General features: G+C 47.4%; 1 protein-coding gene and 1 long non-coding RNA gene across 3 annotated transcripts; one reads left to right on the top strand and one right to left on the bottom strand.

Annotated features, from left to right (window-relative positions):
• Positions 1 to 856: 856 nt before the first annotated feature.
• On the bottom strand, positions 857 to 6,066 carry LOC143514147 (uncharacterized). 2 transcript variants are annotated; one of them, XR_013130771.1, is made up of 4 exons: positions 5,895 to 6,066; positions 3,148 to 3,265; positions 2,323 to 2,498; positions 857 to 2,149 (listed from the first exon to the last, which is right to left on the bottom strand). It is a non-coding gene; the product is annotated as an uncharacterized LOC143514147 (long non-coding RNA). The 2 variants fall into 2 exon arrangements; XR_013130770.1 differs by lacking the exon at positions 5,895 to 6,066 and adding an exon at positions 4,969 to 5,101.
• Positions 5,277 to 19,108, top strand: cand1 (cullin-associated and neddylation-dissociated 1). The gene is made up of 15 exons (XM_077005008.1): positions 5,277 to 5,417; positions 7,697 to 7,840; positions 8,580 to 8,734; positions 8,900 to 9,023; positions 9,623 to 9,879; positions 10,983 to 11,088; positions 11,824 to 11,969; positions 12,919 to 13,211; positions 13,350 to 13,491; positions 13,703 to 15,196; positions 15,464 to 15,559; positions 15,677 to 15,846; positions 15,931 to 16,095; positions 17,620 to 17,727; positions 17,827 to 19,108. Exons 1-15 carry the CDS (start codon positions 5,350 to 5,352, stop codon positions 18,049 to 18,051), a joined length of 3,693 nt encoding a protein of 1,230 aa, XP_076861123.1. The 5' UTR covers positions 5,277 to 5,349; the 3' UTR covers positions 18,052 to 19,108.
• Positions 19,109 to 19,252: the final 144 nt, after the last annotated feature.

Here is a 19,252-nt window from a genome sequence, read left to right as displayed (position 1 = left end):
GAAATCTTGGTGCAGTTTGGTTCCACGGATAACCTGGGAACCTTAACTTTCTGTTTTAATATTATAATGTCATAAAATTGTCATAAAGTGCAAAAATGTATTTTTTATGTAATGTAGTGTTACAGCCTATTTGTTTTATGTTCCAACAAAAAACTTTTTAATGCAGACCTAATTAGTCATGTTTAAAGTGTTAGACCCTGAAGCAGAACTATGAGGAGGAGAGAAGAAAATAATTACAATCTTATCATCTTTAGTTCACCTCCAGTTCTCTTTGATGACTTATCAAAGACAAATAAATGCAATAATTCAATACATGTCCCACATTTCATCTGGAGAAAAGTCCAGTTATGAGCTGCAGGGTGTTTTTCACTGGTTTCATGAAATCATTAATGCTACTGAAATTGTCTTTCTCACAAGTGTGTCTGCCATGCATTCATTGCACAGAACAACCATTTGTGACACCATTGAGATTAAGGTGGCCTATTAGAGCCATTGCAGATATCAAGGACACATAGCCATGATGGATCGATCATTGGTCCTGCTAACTAAAATAGGTGATTAGAAAAGATTTCCTTTTGCAGCAGGCTGATGGATCTACTGAGGCAACACCTGCAGATCAGACCATGAACATCTCTACACTCAGATCTCTGATTAAATGGCAGGAACCACCTGCATCTCTGTGAAATACCATATGCAAAGGTGTGACATGTTTGAAAGAATTAATGTCATCACCAAAAACTGCAGGTAGAATTGTTCTGGAGTGCTTCCAAATGTCTGTGTGCTATGTCATTCATTAAACTTAGGAAAAGAGCACAAATATAAAAGTTTGCAGTTCACTGACCTATAACCTTATTGCTTCTGTGTTGTGTAAACAGGAAAGGACCATGTGATATTATATTTCTGTAAGTGAGAAACCTTACCACCAGACCACCATCACAGCGCCACCATCAGACTATGCATTCTGATGTCTTGGTTAACATGCTTATTTTAATGTGGAAAGTCTTGCAGGAGCCGTTTAAATGGCCTTTCTAAAAACATGAATGCCACAGACAACACTGGGTTAATATAAATTGGATATAATGCTGTTAACAACAACAACAGTAGGAACAAAAAGCAGTATTCTGTTTTGCAATAAAAACGAACCTCTTTCAACCTCAGTTAAATCATCGGCAGTGGTGAAATGGCATGTGGTCTTACTGTGAACACAAAGGCTTTGTTCATCTAATGTGAATTAGTTTCTTAATTAGCAAAATGTGCTGTGAACAGGAGAGGGCTGGCTAAGAGTAAAGCTTAATTAGACAATAGCTGAATCTCCTGAAAGGCATGTAATGATGGCAGGTAATGGAAAACAGAGTGCAGAGACTACATGAATTTCACTATCATCTCTATTACTTGAGTAATGAAGGGATGCAAAGTGACTTTTATTTTTGGAAGACTGTAATCGCTGCTCTGCTCCTGTGTTTTGGAACGCATCACTGTGCAGTACAGCAAAGGTACAGTAATAACCAAGTAAAATAAACTACTGAGATATCATAACAAATAGACCAAGAGCAGGAGCAAGTGTTTCTCACATCAAAAGTGTCTGCCATTGTTTACCAACGCGAGGCTCAGTTTTGACTATTGTTGAATACTGAATATTAATTTGGAAACGATTTGAACATTTGATTTTGCATCGTGATTGCATCACATAAACGCTTTAATGCCATTCATCGTGTTTAAGTGTGAAGGCATCTAAACAAATCATGGACTAATGTCATTTTGATTAAGTTGATGGTTGCAGAGGGAGGCTAAATAGCACACTGGGAAGTCGTGCGCAGTCCGCTAACACTCAGCAGGCGAGTGGAGCTGATGAGTGTTATGCACAGCCATGAAGACGTCCTGTTAGGAGAGCACGCAATCCATAGGGGCTGTCGGAGAGCTAGGGGAGGCTCCACTGTGCACTATGTTTATAGCATCCATTATTCAACAAGAACATCTGCAGCGAGCCATCCTTCTAACACACACACACACACACACACACACACACACATACACACACACACACATGCATACATACATATGCTGACAGATATACATGCACACAGACTCCTCACCAGTCAAAAAACTCCCCCAAAGAGCCGTGTTCTCTTTCTTATTGTAAACCAAGTGTCTGGAGAGGAAGAGAGAGGAGTGAGGTGAGTACTGAACTGCAGTGTCAGACTGATTCACTCCTGCAATAATATTAACCATAACAGTAGAAGTTATTAAGAGGTGCTCATAAAAAGCATTTGCAGGCAATACAGTCAGCCACATTAAAATGTAGCAAGCATATGGCTGACCTACCGTATGTGATGACTAAGTAAACATCAAGGGGTGGCGTTCCTTTATTCTCTCCTTGCCAAAGGAATATAGCCAGCGTCATGTTTCCTTACACAGCGTCAGCCTTGATAAAGGCTTGGTGAGATGGGAAGAGGGGGTAATGAAATGAGCCCAGCTCCTCCTCCATATGAATCAGCAGGCTTGTTGGAGAAAGTGAAGATGAATGAGGCATTAAAATGCTTGCATGCATATGAATGCTCATTAATGCACGGTGCTCGCTGGGAACTGTGCCTTAAGGCCCCCAGCACTGAGTAAATAATGTAATCGCAATGTGTGCCATGAATATATTTTAATTGATATATTTTAAGATCTTTTATTCTAATGACTTAAGTCCATCTGTAATAAGCAATGGTAGCCAGTGCAGGACATTTGTTAAACATTAACTGATGAAAGAAGCAGCTTGTTGATGGACAGTTACTTAAGTGCAAGAAATTAGTTGCAAGCCAAGGGTTGTATATAAAGAAAAAGACAAGATAGGTATAACTAGAATTTCAGAACTTCAGACAGAAAGAATGTAAGAGTGAGAGGGAATGAGGCATTATTAGAGATGGGGACTATTACCATGTGATAGTTGTGATAGGCCATTTTGTAAACAGAAAGTGCATCATTAAACTACATTAATATCACCCCATTCTCTTTGTCATTCAACTATATGGAGTAACACTCTCTTTCTGTATAATTAAGAGGGTTTTTAAACACAAATTTAAATTAACCACCATTGAATTATAGGAGTAAATAGTACCTAACCAGCAGAATAAACACTATTAATACATTTCTATTTTGCAGTACCTTATAAGAGTGCTTCCGCAAATTGGTTGCCATTTTTGTGCACCTTAGCGGAAATGAGGTCAGGTCTATCTGCTCCCCTCCTTGTCCTGGTTTGCTAGAAGCATCTGTGCACTAATGCCTACAGAAGAAAACATGGCCATTATGTGAACACTGCAGGCATGCATCGTCCTCCCCATCACACATCACTGCTTCTGCCAACCACACGAATTGGGCCATTAAACACAAGATTGCCTGGAAAAGGCTTAGATAATCCTAGGCAAAGCATATTGCACAGATAGATATATATGTATTCTCTACACTGCAACAATTCTTGTTCCTTCATTCACACACACACACACACACACACACACACACACACACACACACACACACACACACACACACACACACACACACACACACACATGCACACCCACACACACACATGCACACCCACACACACTCCTGACACCTGCTGGATTTTTGCCTACCGATGAGGACTGTGATAGTCCAGTCCAAGGTTATGAATGATTCATGTTATTCATGCAACTTGTCAGACATATGATGGCCCTAATTTATTATATTTTTGATAAAGCTTGAAAAGTCAATATAATGTTTTGGTTCCATTTATGTTCCGGTCATTGTTTTTTTTTTAGCTGATGATCATGTTTTCACAACACCATTAAAGTTACTTTTCAATCTCCTGTTTATGCTTTTGCTGTGTATCTAAGGGCTATTTTGTTGTCTATCAAAGGGGCGATGACAAATTGGTTTCTCGTTGCAGTGTAAATAAAATTCCACCAGATTGATGAGCGTGTAATCAAATGCCACTTTTAGAAATCTGACCGCTTTTAATAAATTCCATTTACTTCACTGACTTTTAAAAATACATTCTATCTAGTCTTTTTTGTAAATTCAGTACTATATATGCCAAAATAATTTAGTCACAGGGTAGCTATCATGGCCATGCATTCTGTGAGATGTTAGCTAGATTTGAAAGCAGGAGAGAAAGCTCTTCCACTGCATGGGTCTGCTGTGCACTAATTACAGAGGTATCATTGTTATTTTAATTGAACTCCTGTTTGCCATGAGTCATAGAACAGAGAATTTTCCAGAAAATTGTACCATATTCGATTTCAGGCGTGAGCTAATGAAGCTGTGGTGTACTTGAAAGCCACATTTTTAAATGTTTTAATCTCAAATTGTTGAGAATTTCAGTCTGAAGTCTAACAACAAAAATGGGCTACAATTACACTAATACTGACATGGTTCACTAGAAGTCATATGTGATACATACTGTGTCATTATTATCAAATACGTAGGGTACATAAATATGGACATAGACTACCCAGTGCTGCAAGGCCGGCCCAAGCCTTTATGGGGCCCTTAGCAGAATTTCATTTGGGGCCCCTCATACCACCGCCTCAGCAATAAATTCTTATGTAATGAATAAGCTCATCACGATATCTTGGTTCTGTTGGGGCCCCTAAGCGGCCCCTAATTCGAGCCTTGGGTTGGCCCTGGAAATCTGGAAATGTGCATTGCAGTTGAACAGAAATATTGATGTATCAATGTGTATCAACGTGTGTCTTTAGTTTTTTTTTTGTAATTTGTGAAGTAATATTACTATTTTAGTAAAATGTCTCTGACCCCCATCTGTCAATTCAAAATAAAGCTTCAAGCTAAATGTAACAAAATTAAAACATAAATGAAACAGCAATATAAGCTTGTTTACATTGATGCATATGTTATTATTGCCCATTCACATAGCCAAACGTTACAAATGACCCCATATATATATATATAATAATATCAGCCACGCAGAAACATGTGTTTTCTCACAATATATGACTCAATCACGGAACCGCAGTCCACCGTGGTCGAGTGATTCTTGACGGCCGTCCGGGGCAGAGACGCGTGTCTCAACTCCGACCTCCCGAACCGAACCACGGCGTCCGGACCCGCAGCTCCGCCCTCCCCGCACAACCAAGTAGGACCTCCATTCAAACACCCAGACTCAACGGGATGAGAGTCTACTTCACACCTTTCAGCCGCTGATCACCGCCCGGGCCTCAAGTTGAAGTTCGGGAGTCGTGGAGAATCGGGGGGCGTTTTTTTGTTCCGCAGCCAACAGAAATAAACGTGAGAAAGTTGGAGGGATAATTGTGGCCCAGACACTCACAAGTGGCCGCTAGCAAAACGCTCCTCCGGCACACCGCAAACATGGCGAGCGCCTCGTACCACATCTCGAACCTCCTGGAGAAAATGACTTCTAGCGACAAGGATTTCAGGTACGTGTGTGGTCGGTGGCCCGGAGCGGGTTATAAAATGCGCCCGTTTGAGTTTTTTCACATCTTCAACGACCTCAATAACGAACGAAACCGCCACCGCGCTCCGAGCAGCTGGCCCGGCTAACGCCGCATAAGTTGGGCAAGGCTGTCTGGCTAGCCGCCGCTAGCTAGGCCGCAAATCATCCCGGTGTTTGTTTAGGTCGTTTCACGGCTTCGTGGCCTCGTATCTCGAATTCCTGTCACGTTTAACGTGAAGCTCATTTTGTCCCCGGAGCTCGTTGTGCCCCGTACGGTTATATTAGTCGGATATTGACCGTACTGCTAACTGGTTAGTCTAACGGTCACTGTCCTCGCGCTGCGTTCAAAATCGCTCGCGCCGCTAGCTAACAACCTCTATTAGCGCGCGAGTCACCTAGCGGCTAGGCTAGCCAGCTGATTTATTTGTTTTATTTCCAGCGCGACGGGTTGTGCGCTTACCTAGCCGACACCCTCATATAACGCATGTTTAGTTGTCGTTTTTATTAAAATATCCGTGTTGGCCGGTAGTATGACAGCACGTATCCTAGCTGCTCATCTTGCCGTTAAGTGGTTAGCATGGCTAGCCAGCTGACTTATCAACTTAGCTAGCTGGTTCTGGTTCTGGTTCTGCACCAGCAAGCGGTGCGCAGGGGTAACTGGGTTTAAAGTGCTGTGTGTAAGAGCAACAGTGTTGTTTGGTGGAAATAAAAGATGAGCAAGGAAAACTATTGTGTGCTTCTGTCATAGATAGCTACACTACATGGCTAGATAACTAAGACACTTTCAGCTATATTTCTCTTAACATTTTGCGTTTCTGGTAATGAACCAAATAACATTTTTTTCCTGGTACTGTTCCGATACAGTAAAGTCAGGTGTCCTGGTAGCTTGTCATTTTGCCGTTCTGATGTGCCTAGTTTAACATATTCGTTGCACACGTGTATACAATACGTCTCTCCATTTTATGGGGTTACATGAGTGAAATGTAAGGTGTCAGGAATTGAAAAGATCAAAGCAATGTATGTAATGCAAAATCTGAAAGAACATTTGTTAAACCATTGAAGAATCGCATATGATCACACCCTGTCACAACAGGTTCTTGCACAAAAACATTATATCTTCCAGAGCTGGAGCTTTTTATCATATATGTGCCATCTTGACTGAAGGACCGAGATCTCTGTTTTGCATCATCTAACAGCTTTCTGGACAGTCGCAAACCGTCTGGTGTGAAACAGACGCTACACACGTTCACATTTTTCAGCATTTGCTCCTATCCAGAGTGCCTTAGATATTTATGACAGTACCTGGGGACTGAACCCTTGGCCTTGGTGTTCCTAGCAACTTGCTCATCCTGCTCTACTAGGTGAGCTGTAGGAGGACCGACACTATGACAGAATGCTCCGTTGAGTGTTTTACAGGAGAAAACATCTTTTGAGATGGTTACAGGTTTGCAATCCTAAACATAGATTTGGGCTGGAAGTACCATTACGTTTGTAGATGTGAGCTAGACAGGTGTCTTAAATGTGTTCCAGATGTCTGTCCTGCTTTAATAGTTTAATGTCGATTCCTATATAACTGGGGGGAGGGCTTGTCACTGTTTTATAGTGACCGAGGGAGATTGGGTGCTGTGCAGCCATTCTTTATGTGGTGGTACACCATATGCACATATACCATACTTGCCCAGTTCTGAGATCCCCTGGCATGATGGTGCTCGCTGGGCAGCTGCACTTAGCCCGTATGCGTCCGTTTGATGGAGGTGTGTGTCGCAGCTTGGGTGACACCCCCCCCCACACTGCAGATTTAATGTTCACACGGAGAGGCAAGATTGGTGTTTGAAAGCTAATCCACTCCACTTTCATTCCAAACAGGATTATGATGAGTCAACCAAGCCATGACACGCAGAATGCGAGGCAGACGTGTTTCAGCCGTGTACCTTCACAGATGCTGCGTCTGTACTATATTCCATGTAGTTTAAAATTCGAGTGCCACCCATCATCAGATTCAGGGACCAGTAGCATGTGCTGTTATTCTATAGCCAAACATTAACGTAACCTGTTTTCTGCTGAGCTTTTTCCTTTGTGCTATAAGTGCTATTGGATCGGAGTTTGGCTTTTCTCCATCACATCCCATCCACTGAGCACAGAGATCAAGAATTTAAGGGTGCTACACAGAGAAGATTTTCCCCTGTGTTTTAGGCATTAGAGTCAAAATAAGATGCAGAGATGTTTCCCCTTTTTTGACTGCTTAGCTCTGTGTTCCTGCAGATTCATGGCCACGAATGACCTGATGTCGGAGCTGCAGAAAGACTCCATCAAGTTGGATGATGACAGTGAGCGGAAAGTGGTGAAGATGATCCTCAAGCTTCTAGAAGACAAAAACGGGGAAGTTCAGAACCTGGCTGTTAAATGGTATGGTGAACATTTCAGACTGCAGACACGGTTAAACGCGTACCTCTCATAGGGTCTAATATTATTAAACTAAATATTACTTGTTGTTTGATTCATCGCCCAAATATTTAATGAACTCCATGCGGTCAACACACTTAATGTACGGGATACAAATACAGTGCAATACAACAGTACATGTATATTAACAAGTGTAGTACACAAACATTCAAAGGCAACGTCTCTGTAAAGTCCCCCCCCCCCCGGAAGAACTTCGTATTGCTTTAGGTAGCTGAGTGGCACAATGATGCTTCTTCTCTACTGCATCGTTTACTGATGCGTTTAGTCAAAAATGTAACCATGATTTTGATTAGCCTGAACTACCTGCGTGTGAGTGAGTGTGCCCTTCTCTAATTAACATGACGTGTGGAATGAGCCCTTTAACGGACCTTCCTGTTTTCTCAAGTAGGTTTCAGCATATTAGTGAGAGCTGATCTGACTCATTTGAATGGTTCTGCGACACATTATGCTACATATTATTCTCTGAAAATAATTGTTGAGACATTTTTCGTATTGCCCTTTTAAATCAGTTCTATTTTTCATCAGAGAGAGAGCAAGATTGAGTTCATCCTCTTTTCTGCAAGCTGTATTACAATGTTATTGACCAAGGCCTTGGGATGTATAGCGGCAGTGACTTGGACGCGGGTGTATAAAAAGTCTACGACACTCTGCTGCTCTCACAGTGTGGTGGTTTGCGTTGCAGTTTGGGCCCACTTGTGAGCAAAGTGAAGGAGTACCAGGTGGAGACCATCGTGGACACGTTGTGCACCAACATGTTATCAGATAAAGAGCAGCTTCGGGACATTTCCAGCATCGGGCTGAAGACGGTCATCGGGGAGCTGCCGCCGGCGTCCAGCGGTAAAGCCCCACGCACCCGTTTTCGTGATCTCCACCCACACCCCCCGTGTGTTGGCACAGCTGACCGCCCTCACGCAAGCCTTCTCGCTTCGAGGGCCGGCAGCGCGCGCACCACTGCGGTTTTTCCGACGGGCTGGCCTGACCCGGGTGCGTCTCTCTCCGCAGGCTCCGCCCTCGCCGCCAGCGTGTGCAAAAAGATCACGGGCCGTCTGACCAGCGCCATCGCCAAGCAGGAGGACGTGTCCGTGCAGCTGGAGGCTCTGGACATCATGGCCGACATGCTGTGCAGGTGCGCTCAAACCAGAGCTGTTACTGGTTCGACTCCGTTCACTCACTCGCAGCTACTGGTTTGCCTGTGCTCATATACAATATCCAGTGTCCTTTACATTCCCATATGTCTCTATTTATAACCTGCAGTACGTTAGACGCCAAAATAAATGGCCCTTTTTATTAAAAGGTTGTTAAACTCCAGCTGTCAGTATTAACCATTTTAGTAAATGCTGGCATATGGAATAATTTTTCTCAAGCAGTTACTGAAATACTGGCCTCTTCATATAGATGCTTTTGGAAAAAGAAAATGCAAGAAAAGAGAGGGGTGTGAATAATTGGTCAGTAATAAGAGTTTGTAAGGCTTCTAGAAGCAAAATCATTTTGTGTCTGCAGTCTTTAGAAATTCTTTTAGGAGTCTTCTCCTCCCAGAGCTGTTAAAGTAGTGTGCGTGTCCAGACACAACCCTTCAAGCGTTCCTGTTGAATTACAGTAACGCTCGCCTCACCTGTACGCCTGTCAGAGTGACTGAACCGCTTACCAGTGACGCCGCAGAGAAGTTGCATCATCTGGGGGTTCCTGGGCTGCTCTCGAACGCTCTGCTGTCCTTCTCTTCTCCAGGCAAGGAGGCCTGCTGGTCAACTTCCACCCTTCCATCCTGAGCTGCCTGCTGCCCCAGCTGACCAGTGCTCGGCTGGCCGTCCGCAAGAGGACCATCATTGCCCTGGGCCACCTGGTCATGAGCTGTGGCAACCTCGTCTTCGTGGACCTCATCGAGCACTTGCTGGCCGAGCTCTCGCGCAACGACTCCATGTCCACCACACGCACCTACATCCAGTGCATCGCCGCCATCAGCCGACAGGCCGGCCACAGAATCGGTGAGTCCTGAGGCGAACTTCGCAACCCCGAAGCAGCTTCGTTTGCAAGCCCCGATAACCGTTAAGCAGGCTTACTCCGACCTCTCCTCACACGTCCCAGATTGTCTCTTTAATTATGTTTAGAAGAATTAACTAAGGTTTTAACTTATATATTTAAATTTTCTTCTTTGTCATCTGAAACGGCTCCCAACACATGAGCTCCGTGTCAGCCCTGTCGGCTGTTCATCAGAGCGTCACCTCGTTTGATTGGTGGAGTCATCTCCATTCCTGCAGCGAGGCCTCATTTGATTGGTGGAGTCATCTCCATTCCTGCAGCGAGGCCTCACCAGACTCTTTCTCTTTGCTTGTCCTGAATAATGAGGTCTTCTCCGGTGGGCTGGCATTGCCCTCCCTGACTGTTGCCTTTGTTTTGTTTGCTGCTGTTGTGTGTCTTTTATTTTCTCTCTCTCTTCCCACAATTCATTGCGTATTTATAGAGCACCAGAAATATCTTCCACAGACTTAATTTAGCTCGCATAGGTAGCCGACCCAGTTTGTCAGCAAAAATCATGTGTGTGTGTGTGTGTGTGTGTGTGTGTGTGTGTGTGTGTGTGTGTGTGCGTGCACAATTTGCGGGCGCACGCCCGGTGAGGCGAGGAGGGGCCTGACCGTCGTGATGGAGATGAAACACGGGGCTGTTTAGGTTGGAGGAGTTCGTACGCCTCTCCACCCATCAAACAAATACGGCCTCCGCTTGATGAGACGGCGGAGGTTAAGATGTGCGAGATTACTGGAGAGACGCGTCCTCCAAGCTGCTGGGCTCTTATCTCTCGCTACTGCTTTTAATTATGTCCCCTCTCCATTCCCCTTTATTTCCCCCCCAACATGACATCTTTTAAGAAATCGTTTATTCAGCTGAGCTGGAACAAGAAGCCCTTGTCAGGCCACTTTTCTAAAGTCTGTGGATTTTCGACAGTTTTCTGATGTGAAGTTCCGCCGTCCATGTGTTGGTGGATAGATTAGGCGCCGCTCGGCTCCGCCGGGTGAAGCGTGCTGAGGCTTTGAACGAGCACTAACCGCCTCCTTCCCGCACTCCTCTCTCTCCCCATCTCCTCCCTCTGCAGGAGAGTACTTGGAGAAGATCATTCCCCTGGTGGTGAAGTTCTGCAACATTGATGACGATGAACTGCGGGAGTACTGCATCCAAGCCTTCGAGTCCTTCGTCAGGAGGTCTGTATGTCGGGAGGTCTGTATGTCGGCAGGTCTTCCCGCTATCGAGGGAAGGCATGTCCCGTCAAGGGCCGCACGTGTCAGTCAGAACCCTGCGGCTCAGGGAAACCGTACGCGCTAGCGGTGGGTGAGAGTGGGTGTGAACTTCGTCCAGCAAGTTCAGTCATGCTGCTCTCGTCGGAAGGTCTATTTTCCTCTCTCACCCTGCGGAGGTGCACTGTGTGCTGAGTGATGCATCTTTTCGCATCCCAGAATTCCACTGTGAGGACCCCTGCTTAGGAATGCTTATCCGCACGCTCCCATTCTGCTGGGTTCCCGTCGCCGAGACCGGTCTCCGCCACCCCGTCCTTTGCTCTGTACTGTGCTTTTGTTTTTGTTCAGTACTTTGTTCAGTACTTTTGGTAATGAGGCTTTTCTGTTTGTTTGGTTCAGTACTTTGGTAACGGGGGTTTTCTGCGGGGTTAAGTCGCACTCTGTGCCGGTGCTGCAGCAGCGTGGTGGGACGGAGGGTGTTCGTTTGCCGTTTGAGGATTATCGGCTCCTGGTTGTCTCAGATAAGCTCGCGGGGATTCGGAATGAGCGGGAGGCTGGGGAGGAGGGAGCGGGTCGTGGTGGAGTCCTGCTGAGCACAGGCTCCGAACATGAGGGCGTTTCGGCTCCGCGCATGCCGGGTCTGGGTCTGTTGCCGCCGCTAACGTTTCCATTAACTTGGCAGCCTCTCCTTCTCGTTCCCAGGTGTCCGAAAGAAGTCTACCCCCACGTGCCCACGATCATAAACATCTGTCTGAAGTACTTGACCTACGACCCCAACTACAACTATGATGACGAGGACGAAGATGAGAACGCCATGGACGCAGACGGCGTGGACGAGGACTACCAAGGTAAGGGAGGGGGGGCCGGCCCTTGATGGGGAGGGTGTGTCCACTCACAAGGGGGAGGGAATGCTGCGTAATGGACCACCCCCGTTGGCATGACATCCGAAGTGCCTCTTCAGTGAGACGAATTGAAGGTAGTCCTGCTTGGTCTTACAGCCTCTGGAATAAGCTTTCGGGCCTGGCGTATGAAGCTCTGTGCAGTCTCTTCTCCTCAGAGTCGTATCTCTGGTGAAGAGATGGCTGACCATGGTCCTCGAGAGTCGAGTGGGTGATTTCTCGCACATCCAAAGAGCGTATGATGCGCGTGTCTGTTTGATGCTCAAGTCGCGAAGTGAAAAGCACTCTTGTCCTACGTGTTTGCGTTGTGGAAGTCCTTTTTGGAAGAGAGGACCGTCTCCTTTGTGATTCGAGTCCTAAGGAAGGTTCGCGTGGGAGCCCGTGTGGTAGCGTTTAAGCTGAAAGCCAGACAGAAGCGCGTGGAGAATGAGCGTGTTCGGCGGTGATGTTCCCGTTGAAGAGGAACAGTGCTGGAGTGCGCCTCCGACTCCGTTTGATCTCTGTAGCTTGAAGCGCTCTCTGTGCCAGCCTCTCTCTTTCTCCCGCAACCCTGGTACCTTCCTGCTCCTTTGTGTCCCTCCGTGATTCGACACGCTAGGTCCTCACTAGCTGGCGGCAGTACCGGCTGGCATGAGCCTGGCTGTAGTCGGCGCTGTCCGTCTGTCTTTCCGCCGCTTGGATCCACATACAAGTGTTCACAAGACTACAATCTCAGTTTTCCACTCTCAATCAGTTACTTTTTAAACGCTTGTCTGACAATAGCAGGAATACATAAACACTTCCATGTGTCTCTTGCTGTACGTACTAAACTGATGTCGTTGGTGTGTGAAGTCGGTAGTTTGGTTTGAACTGTAGAGACGAGGCCGAGTTCTGACGGCCCAGTCTGCGTCTCCCTCAGGAAGCGACGACGAGTACAGCGACGACGACGACATGAGCTGGAAGGTGCGGAGGGCGGCGGCCAAGTGCCTGGACGCCGTGGTCAGCACGCGGCACGAGATGCTCCCCGAGTTCTACCGCACCGTGTCGCCGGCGCTGACCGCTCGCTTCAAGGAGCGCGAGGAGAACGTGAAGGCCGACGTCTTCCACGCCTACCTGTCCCTCCTCAAGCAGACGCGGCCCGCCCAGAGCTGGCTGTGCGACCCGGACGCCATGGAGCAGGGCGAGACACCGCTCACCATGCTGCAGAGTCAGGTGACCCGCGTTCTCGCACACACACCCGCTCTAGGTCCGACGGCCCGGCTCGGTTTGTTTCGTTGGTCCGTGCTCTGTCGCCGCTGCTCAAACGACGACGGCCTCGTTCACGCGAGCTTGCTTCTGCCGTCCGCGCAGGTGCCCATGATCGTGAAAGCTCTGCATAAACAGATGAAGGAGAAGAGCGTGAAGACCAGACAGTGCTGCTTCAACATGCTGACGGAGCTGGTCAACGTGCTGCCTGGAGCCCTGACCCAGCACGTCCCCGTGCTCATCCCAGGTACGTGGCACCCAGGACGGGGCTCCCGCCCGGCTTCCACCGTGCAGATGAGCATTGGGCTGTTGTATTTTGCTAAGAGGAGGATTTTAAAAACATGTGACATCTGCCTGCTGTTGCTTATATCAGTCTTTTTTTTTTTTTTAAGGTTTTCATTTGTGAGCAGTAATATGACATTGCAACCCTCTCCCCTTTTCTGTTTTTTTACTTCTAGGAATCATATTCTCTCTGAACGATAAATCAAGCTCCTCCAATCTGAAGATTGACGCGCTGTCCTGTTTATACGTGATCCTGTGTAACCACCAGCCCCAAGTCTTCCACCCCCACGTCCAGGCCCTGGTGCCCCCTGTGGTGGCCTGCGTGGGCGACCCCTTCTACAAGATCACGTCCGAGGCCCTGCTGGTCACCCAGCAGCTGGTCCGCGTGATCCGCCCGCTGGACCAGACGGACGCCTTCGACGCCTCGCCCTACATCAGCGACCTGTTCGCCTGCACCATCAAGCGTCTGAAGGCGGCCGACATCGACCAGGAGGTGAAGGAGCGTGCCATCTCCTGCATGGGTCAGATCATCTGCAACCTGGGGGACCGTCTGGGCGCCGACCTGCCCGGGACGCTGCACATCTTCCTGGAGCGTCTGAAGAACGAGATCACGAGGCTGACCACGGTGAAGGCGCTGACGCTCATCGCCGGCTCTCCGCTGAAGATCGACCTGCGGCCCGTGCTGGGCGAGGCCGTGCCCATCTTGGCCTCGTTCCTGCGGAAGAACCAGCGGGCGCTGAAGCTGAGCACGCTGGCGGCGTTGGACATCCTGGTGAAGAACTACAGCGACTGCGTCACGCCGGCGATGATCGACGCAGTGCTGGCCGAGCTGCCCCCGCTCATCAGCGAGAGCGACATGCACGTGTCTCAGATGGCCATCAGCTTCCTGACCACGCTGGCCCGCGTGCACCCGGACTCGCTGTCCAAGATCGGCGGCTCCATCCTGGGCGAGCTGATCGCGCTGGTCCGCTCGCCCCTCCTGCAGGGCGGCGCCCTCAGCGCCATGCTGGAGTTCTTCCAGGCGCTGGTGGGCACCGGCACGGCCAGCCTGGGCTACATGGACCTGCTACGCATGCTGACGGGCCCCGTGTACGCGCAGAGCACCGCCCTCACGCACAAGCAGTCCTACTACTCCATCGCCAAGTGCGTGGCGGCCCTGACGCGCGCCTGCCCCAAGGAGGGCCCCGCCGTGGTGGGCCAGTTCATCCAGGACGTGAAGAACTCTCGCTCCACCGACTCCATCCGCCTGCTCGCCCTGCTCTCGCTCGGCGAGGTGGGCCACCACGTGGACCTCAGCAACCAGCCCGAGCTGAAGACCGTCATCCTGGACGCCTTCTCCTCGGCCAGCGAGGAGGTGAAGTCGGCCGCCTCGTACGCGCTGGGCAGCATCAGCGTGGGGAACCTTCCCGAGTACCTGCCCTTCGTGCTGCAGGAGATCACGGGCCAGCCCAAGCGCCAGTACCTCCTCCTCCACTCGCTCAAGGAGATCATCAGCTCTGCGTCGGTGGCCGGCCTCAAGCCCTACGTGGAGAGCGTGTGGACGCTGCTGCTCAAGCACTGCGAGTGTACAGAGGAGGGCACACGCAACGTCGTGGCCGAGTGCCTGGGCAAGCTCACCCTCATAGACCCGGAGACGCTGCTGCCCCGGCTTAAGGGCTACCTGCTATCAGGTGAGTGCCACCCTCGCTCCGGGGGTACGGAAGCCATCGGTCCGGGACTTCCCATTTTGTCCGGTTAGGACCGCTGAGGACCGCTGAGCTGGGTTACTTGAAAGCCGTAGTACAATGAGGGCTGAGCTTCTTTGTAGTACTATAGAAATAGCATTTCAGGAAATGCTACAAAACGATACCACTTACCAGTAGTAGGAAAATGGTGGGAATAATATAAATCTCGGTTTGTGTCTGTGTGAATTTGTTTAACGGTCTATTCCTTTCCAGGTTCTTCTTATGCCAGAAGCTCAGTAGTCACCGCTGTAAAGTTCACAATTTCAGACCACCCACAGACAATTGATCCCCTCTTGAAAAACTGCATAGGTAAGTGATTTCCAGTCAGCAGAGTCTGTTCCCACTTGCCTCTGGCCTCCCACTCCCACAGTTTGACCTTCGATGCACTGCATGTCATCGTTTTCTCTTCTTTTTGAACTGTTTAAGGTGATTTCTTGAAAACTTTGGAAGACCCGGACCTCAACGTGCGACGAGTGGCCCTCGTGACGTTCAACTCAGCGGCTCATAACAAGCCCTCCCTCATCCGGGACCTCTTGGACACGGTCCTCCCTCACTTGTACAATGAGACCAAAGTGCGCAAAGAGCTGATCAGAGAGGTGTGTGTGCCCGTACTGCCCCACATAAGCGCCGACCCTGCTGGAAGTTCAAAGGTCGCTGAGGTTTGCTGTTTTACGTTTTAGGTGGAGATGGGCCCGTTCAAGCACACGGTGGACGACGGCCTGGATATCCGAAAGGCGGCGTTCGAGTGCATGTACACGCTTCTAGACAGCTGTCTCGACAGACTGGACATCTTTGAGTTTCTAAACCACGTGGAAGACGGACTCAAAGACCATTACGATATCAAGGTGAGTGACCGTCTCCCCCGGGCTGCGAATCCTTCGCAGCTAACAGCTTTCCGTCATTTGATTTTTTTGGGGGGAAAAAATCCGTCAAATCATAAACCACACGCGCATGTGCTATCTGTTTTGAGGCCGGAATATGATCCTCTCACTGGATCATCAGCGCTGGATGGATGACAGCGGTGTCACTTGATTGACTTGCGGGTCATCACACCTTCTGATTTTTGGACATTACTAGCAAAGTTACCTCCCTCCAGCCTAAGTTCAGTTTGTTTTGGTCAAGTTTATGTTTTCAACTTGTTTGGTCATGCCGAAGACGTTGCTCCGATTTAATCTACATAAACCTTATTACAGGCGGTCCCCAGGTTACGAAGTTACGATTTTTTGTGTTTCGACACATCTCCCATGTACTGTATAAGCCTTGTTTGAACTTAAGTGGTTCTGCCTCATAAACGGAACCTAGTGTTCGTGGCGGAAGAATACACGGTTACGCAGCTCGGGACCGAGGAGGACGGTGTCAGGATAGGTGTTAGGATATGATAACTGCGTCCAGTACGTTATTTGTGTACAATGTGTACGTATGTTCCGCTTTACACCGAAAATCGATTTATGACGGATCGACGTCGTAACGCGGGGACCCCCTGTATTTCAGACATCGGAAGTCGGAAGAGCTTCACAGGTAGATGCAAGATAAATTCAGTATTTTATCTTTATTCTGATGAAGTTTAATTCAGAATATTAATAGAAATGTAGTTAAATTTCACCATAAAGATTACCTGACTTATTTATTAATTTAAAGATTCATCATTAAATATTCATTCGTTCATTCATTTTGAATATTATAATGTCATGTCCATACTATAAAGTGACTACATTTCAATTTTTTTTATTTGTAGTGAAATATAGAAGTTATCGTTATTTATATTGAATAATCTCTCTACCGATCACAGACTTTTCTTCATTTACCTTTAATACAGTCAGAGAAAAAAGGCGCATTTTTCTTCCATTTAAAATGTCATTACTTTTTTATTTCTAAACCAGTCTTAACATGGATGGTGTTGTTCTGTTTATATAAAGGCTCTATCCAATGGCGTGAATTTGCCATTTTTGGACTTTTAATATTTTTGTAACATACCTACTTAAAGCAGGTAATCTTACTGCTTATGTTTTTGGGATAGTGAATCTGATAAAAACAAGAGAGCTTCATACCTTTTAAAACTCACCAGGATTCACTAAATTTGAGGAGGACACCCAGATACCTCCATTATATAAACATTTATTGCTTAGGCGTTGCATTTTGTCGCTTCATAGATTCTCCCTTCTCTCCTTACACAGGATGTTTAGATTAATATACTTTATAAATGTGTTTGTTGTGTAGAATTAGGCAAAAGAGTCTGTGTCCCAACTACACCACATTTTCAGTAATTGCTGGCATTGTTTTTTGCCAGGAAAGATTTTCAGTCAAATGAAAATTTCTTGTTTTAACCCATGCTGACCTCTGACCTCTCCCCGCCCCCTTGATCTTTGCAGATGCTGACGTTCCTCATGCTGGCCAGACTGTCGTCTCTGTGTCCCAGTGCTGTACTGCAGAGGCTGGACCGGCTGGTGGAGCCGCTCCGGGCTACATGCACGACGAAGGTGAGCGGTAACGCTGGCCCACAGCGCGAGTCAGGCCCCGCCCATTTGCAGGGGGATGGGTCCTGGTGGCATCCTAACCCTGCCTTTGCTTCCTCGCAGGTAAAGGCCAACTCCGTGAAACAGGAGTTCGAGAAGCAGGACGAGCTGAAGCGGTCAGCCATGCGGGCTGTGGCCGCCCTGCTCACCATCCCCGAGGCGGAGAAGAGCCCTCTGATGAGCGAGTTCCAGTCACAGATCAGCTCCAACCCCGAGCTGGCCGCCATCTTCGACAGCATCCAGCGGGACTCCTCCTCGGCCAACATGGAGTCCATGGACACCAGTTAAAGCTCGCCCGACATGCGTCGATCAGAAACGCTGCAAGAAAACCCAAGGGGGACCCCTTTATTGTTCCATGCATTGCACTGAATCAACACTTATAGGAGGGGGAAAAAGAAAAGCTAAAAACCAAGAAAAAAGGTTTAAAAAAAAAAAGAGAGAGAAAAATCTTTAAAAAGGATGCATTCTCTTAAGCTTCAGAGCTTCTCACCACGTTCCTTGTTTTTTCAATAGGGAAGACTTTGCTTTGGTTGATCATCATTCCTTGATCTCTCCCCCCTCCCCCACACACACCATTTTTACATTTTTCTTTTCCTTTATTAGTTTTTTCTTCATTTTCCCCTTTTATTTAGCTCCAGTGTGATGATTCCGGAGGCGCCCCAGGTAGCTCCTTGCACACAGACCTTTTGAGCATTGCTGTGTTAAGGGACTTGAACAGATGGCATAGAAACAGACTGAGTAAACTTTGGTGTTACCAGTGGGTACAGTTGCTCTTCTCCTTCTGGACTGGATCGATGGGCGTGAGGTCTAGCATAGAGTCAGTTAAGATGATCTACAGACCATCTTTTGTTTTCTATGTTCCCATTTTTCTTATCAGACCAGAATTAATGGGCGGGGTTTTTTTTTTGTACAATTTTGAATTTCTTGTGTTGTCTCTCATTGCTTTGTCTAGATCATTAGCCGGCACGATTGTGGGCTCCCAGAGAGATGTACCTGTTTAAAAATTCTCTATTAAAGAAGTGTGCTGTGGCTAGAGGATGAAATTGGATGAGTGAATACTGGTTTGTTTACCCCTTCCATGACCTTAAATGACCACATTCCCATCCTCTGCAGATTTACATGGTGTAAAGAGCATGTATTAGACATCCAGTGAATTAAATACACTCGGTGTGTGTGTAAGATGTTTTTTTTTTTTTTTCTACCTGATAATAGTTCTGTTTGGCTCAAGCATACAGATGCAACCTCTGAAATTAGTCTTGTTATGAGAAATAACTGCTCTGTATGGACCTTATTTCCTTACGGATGTGAAATAAAGTGAGTGGCGAACACTCTCTGATCACATGCAGGGTGGTGGTCCAGTCTCCCCTTACTCCACCCTGGGGACCAAAATTGGTGCCTGAACTACTACAGAACTTGATAATGCTCCATATGTCCAGATGAAGCGCTTGTATACTACAGGTGTGATGGTGAAAAGTTCTGAGCTATTAAC

The sequence above is a fragment of the Brachyhypopomus gauderio genome, chromosome 5, assembly GCF_052324685.1.
Source record: "Brachyhypopomus gauderio isolate BG-103 chromosome 5, BGAUD_0.2, whole genome shotgun sequence".
Taxonomy (NCBI): Eukaryota; Metazoa; Chordata; class Actinopteri; order Gymnotiformes; family Hypopomidae; genus Brachyhypopomus; species Brachyhypopomus gauderio.
This window is presented reverse-complemented; position numbering and strand designations above follow the sequence as displayed.

Bases quoted from the DNA above. Each gene is read 5' to 3' on its own strand.
- cand1 (XM_077005008.1), top strand. From the start codon at position 5,350: ATGGCGAGCGCCTCGTACCACATCTCGAACCTCCTGGAGAAAATGACT. The intron at 8,735-8,899 runs GTAAAGCCCCAC...CTCTCTCCGCAG, and splicing joins GCTGCCGCCGGCGTCCAGCG to GCTCCGCCCTCGCCGCCAGC. The intron at 9,024-9,622 runs GTGCGCTCAAAC...TCTCTTCTCCAG, and splicing joins ATGGCCGACATGCTGTGCAG to GCAAGGAGGCCTGCTGGTCA.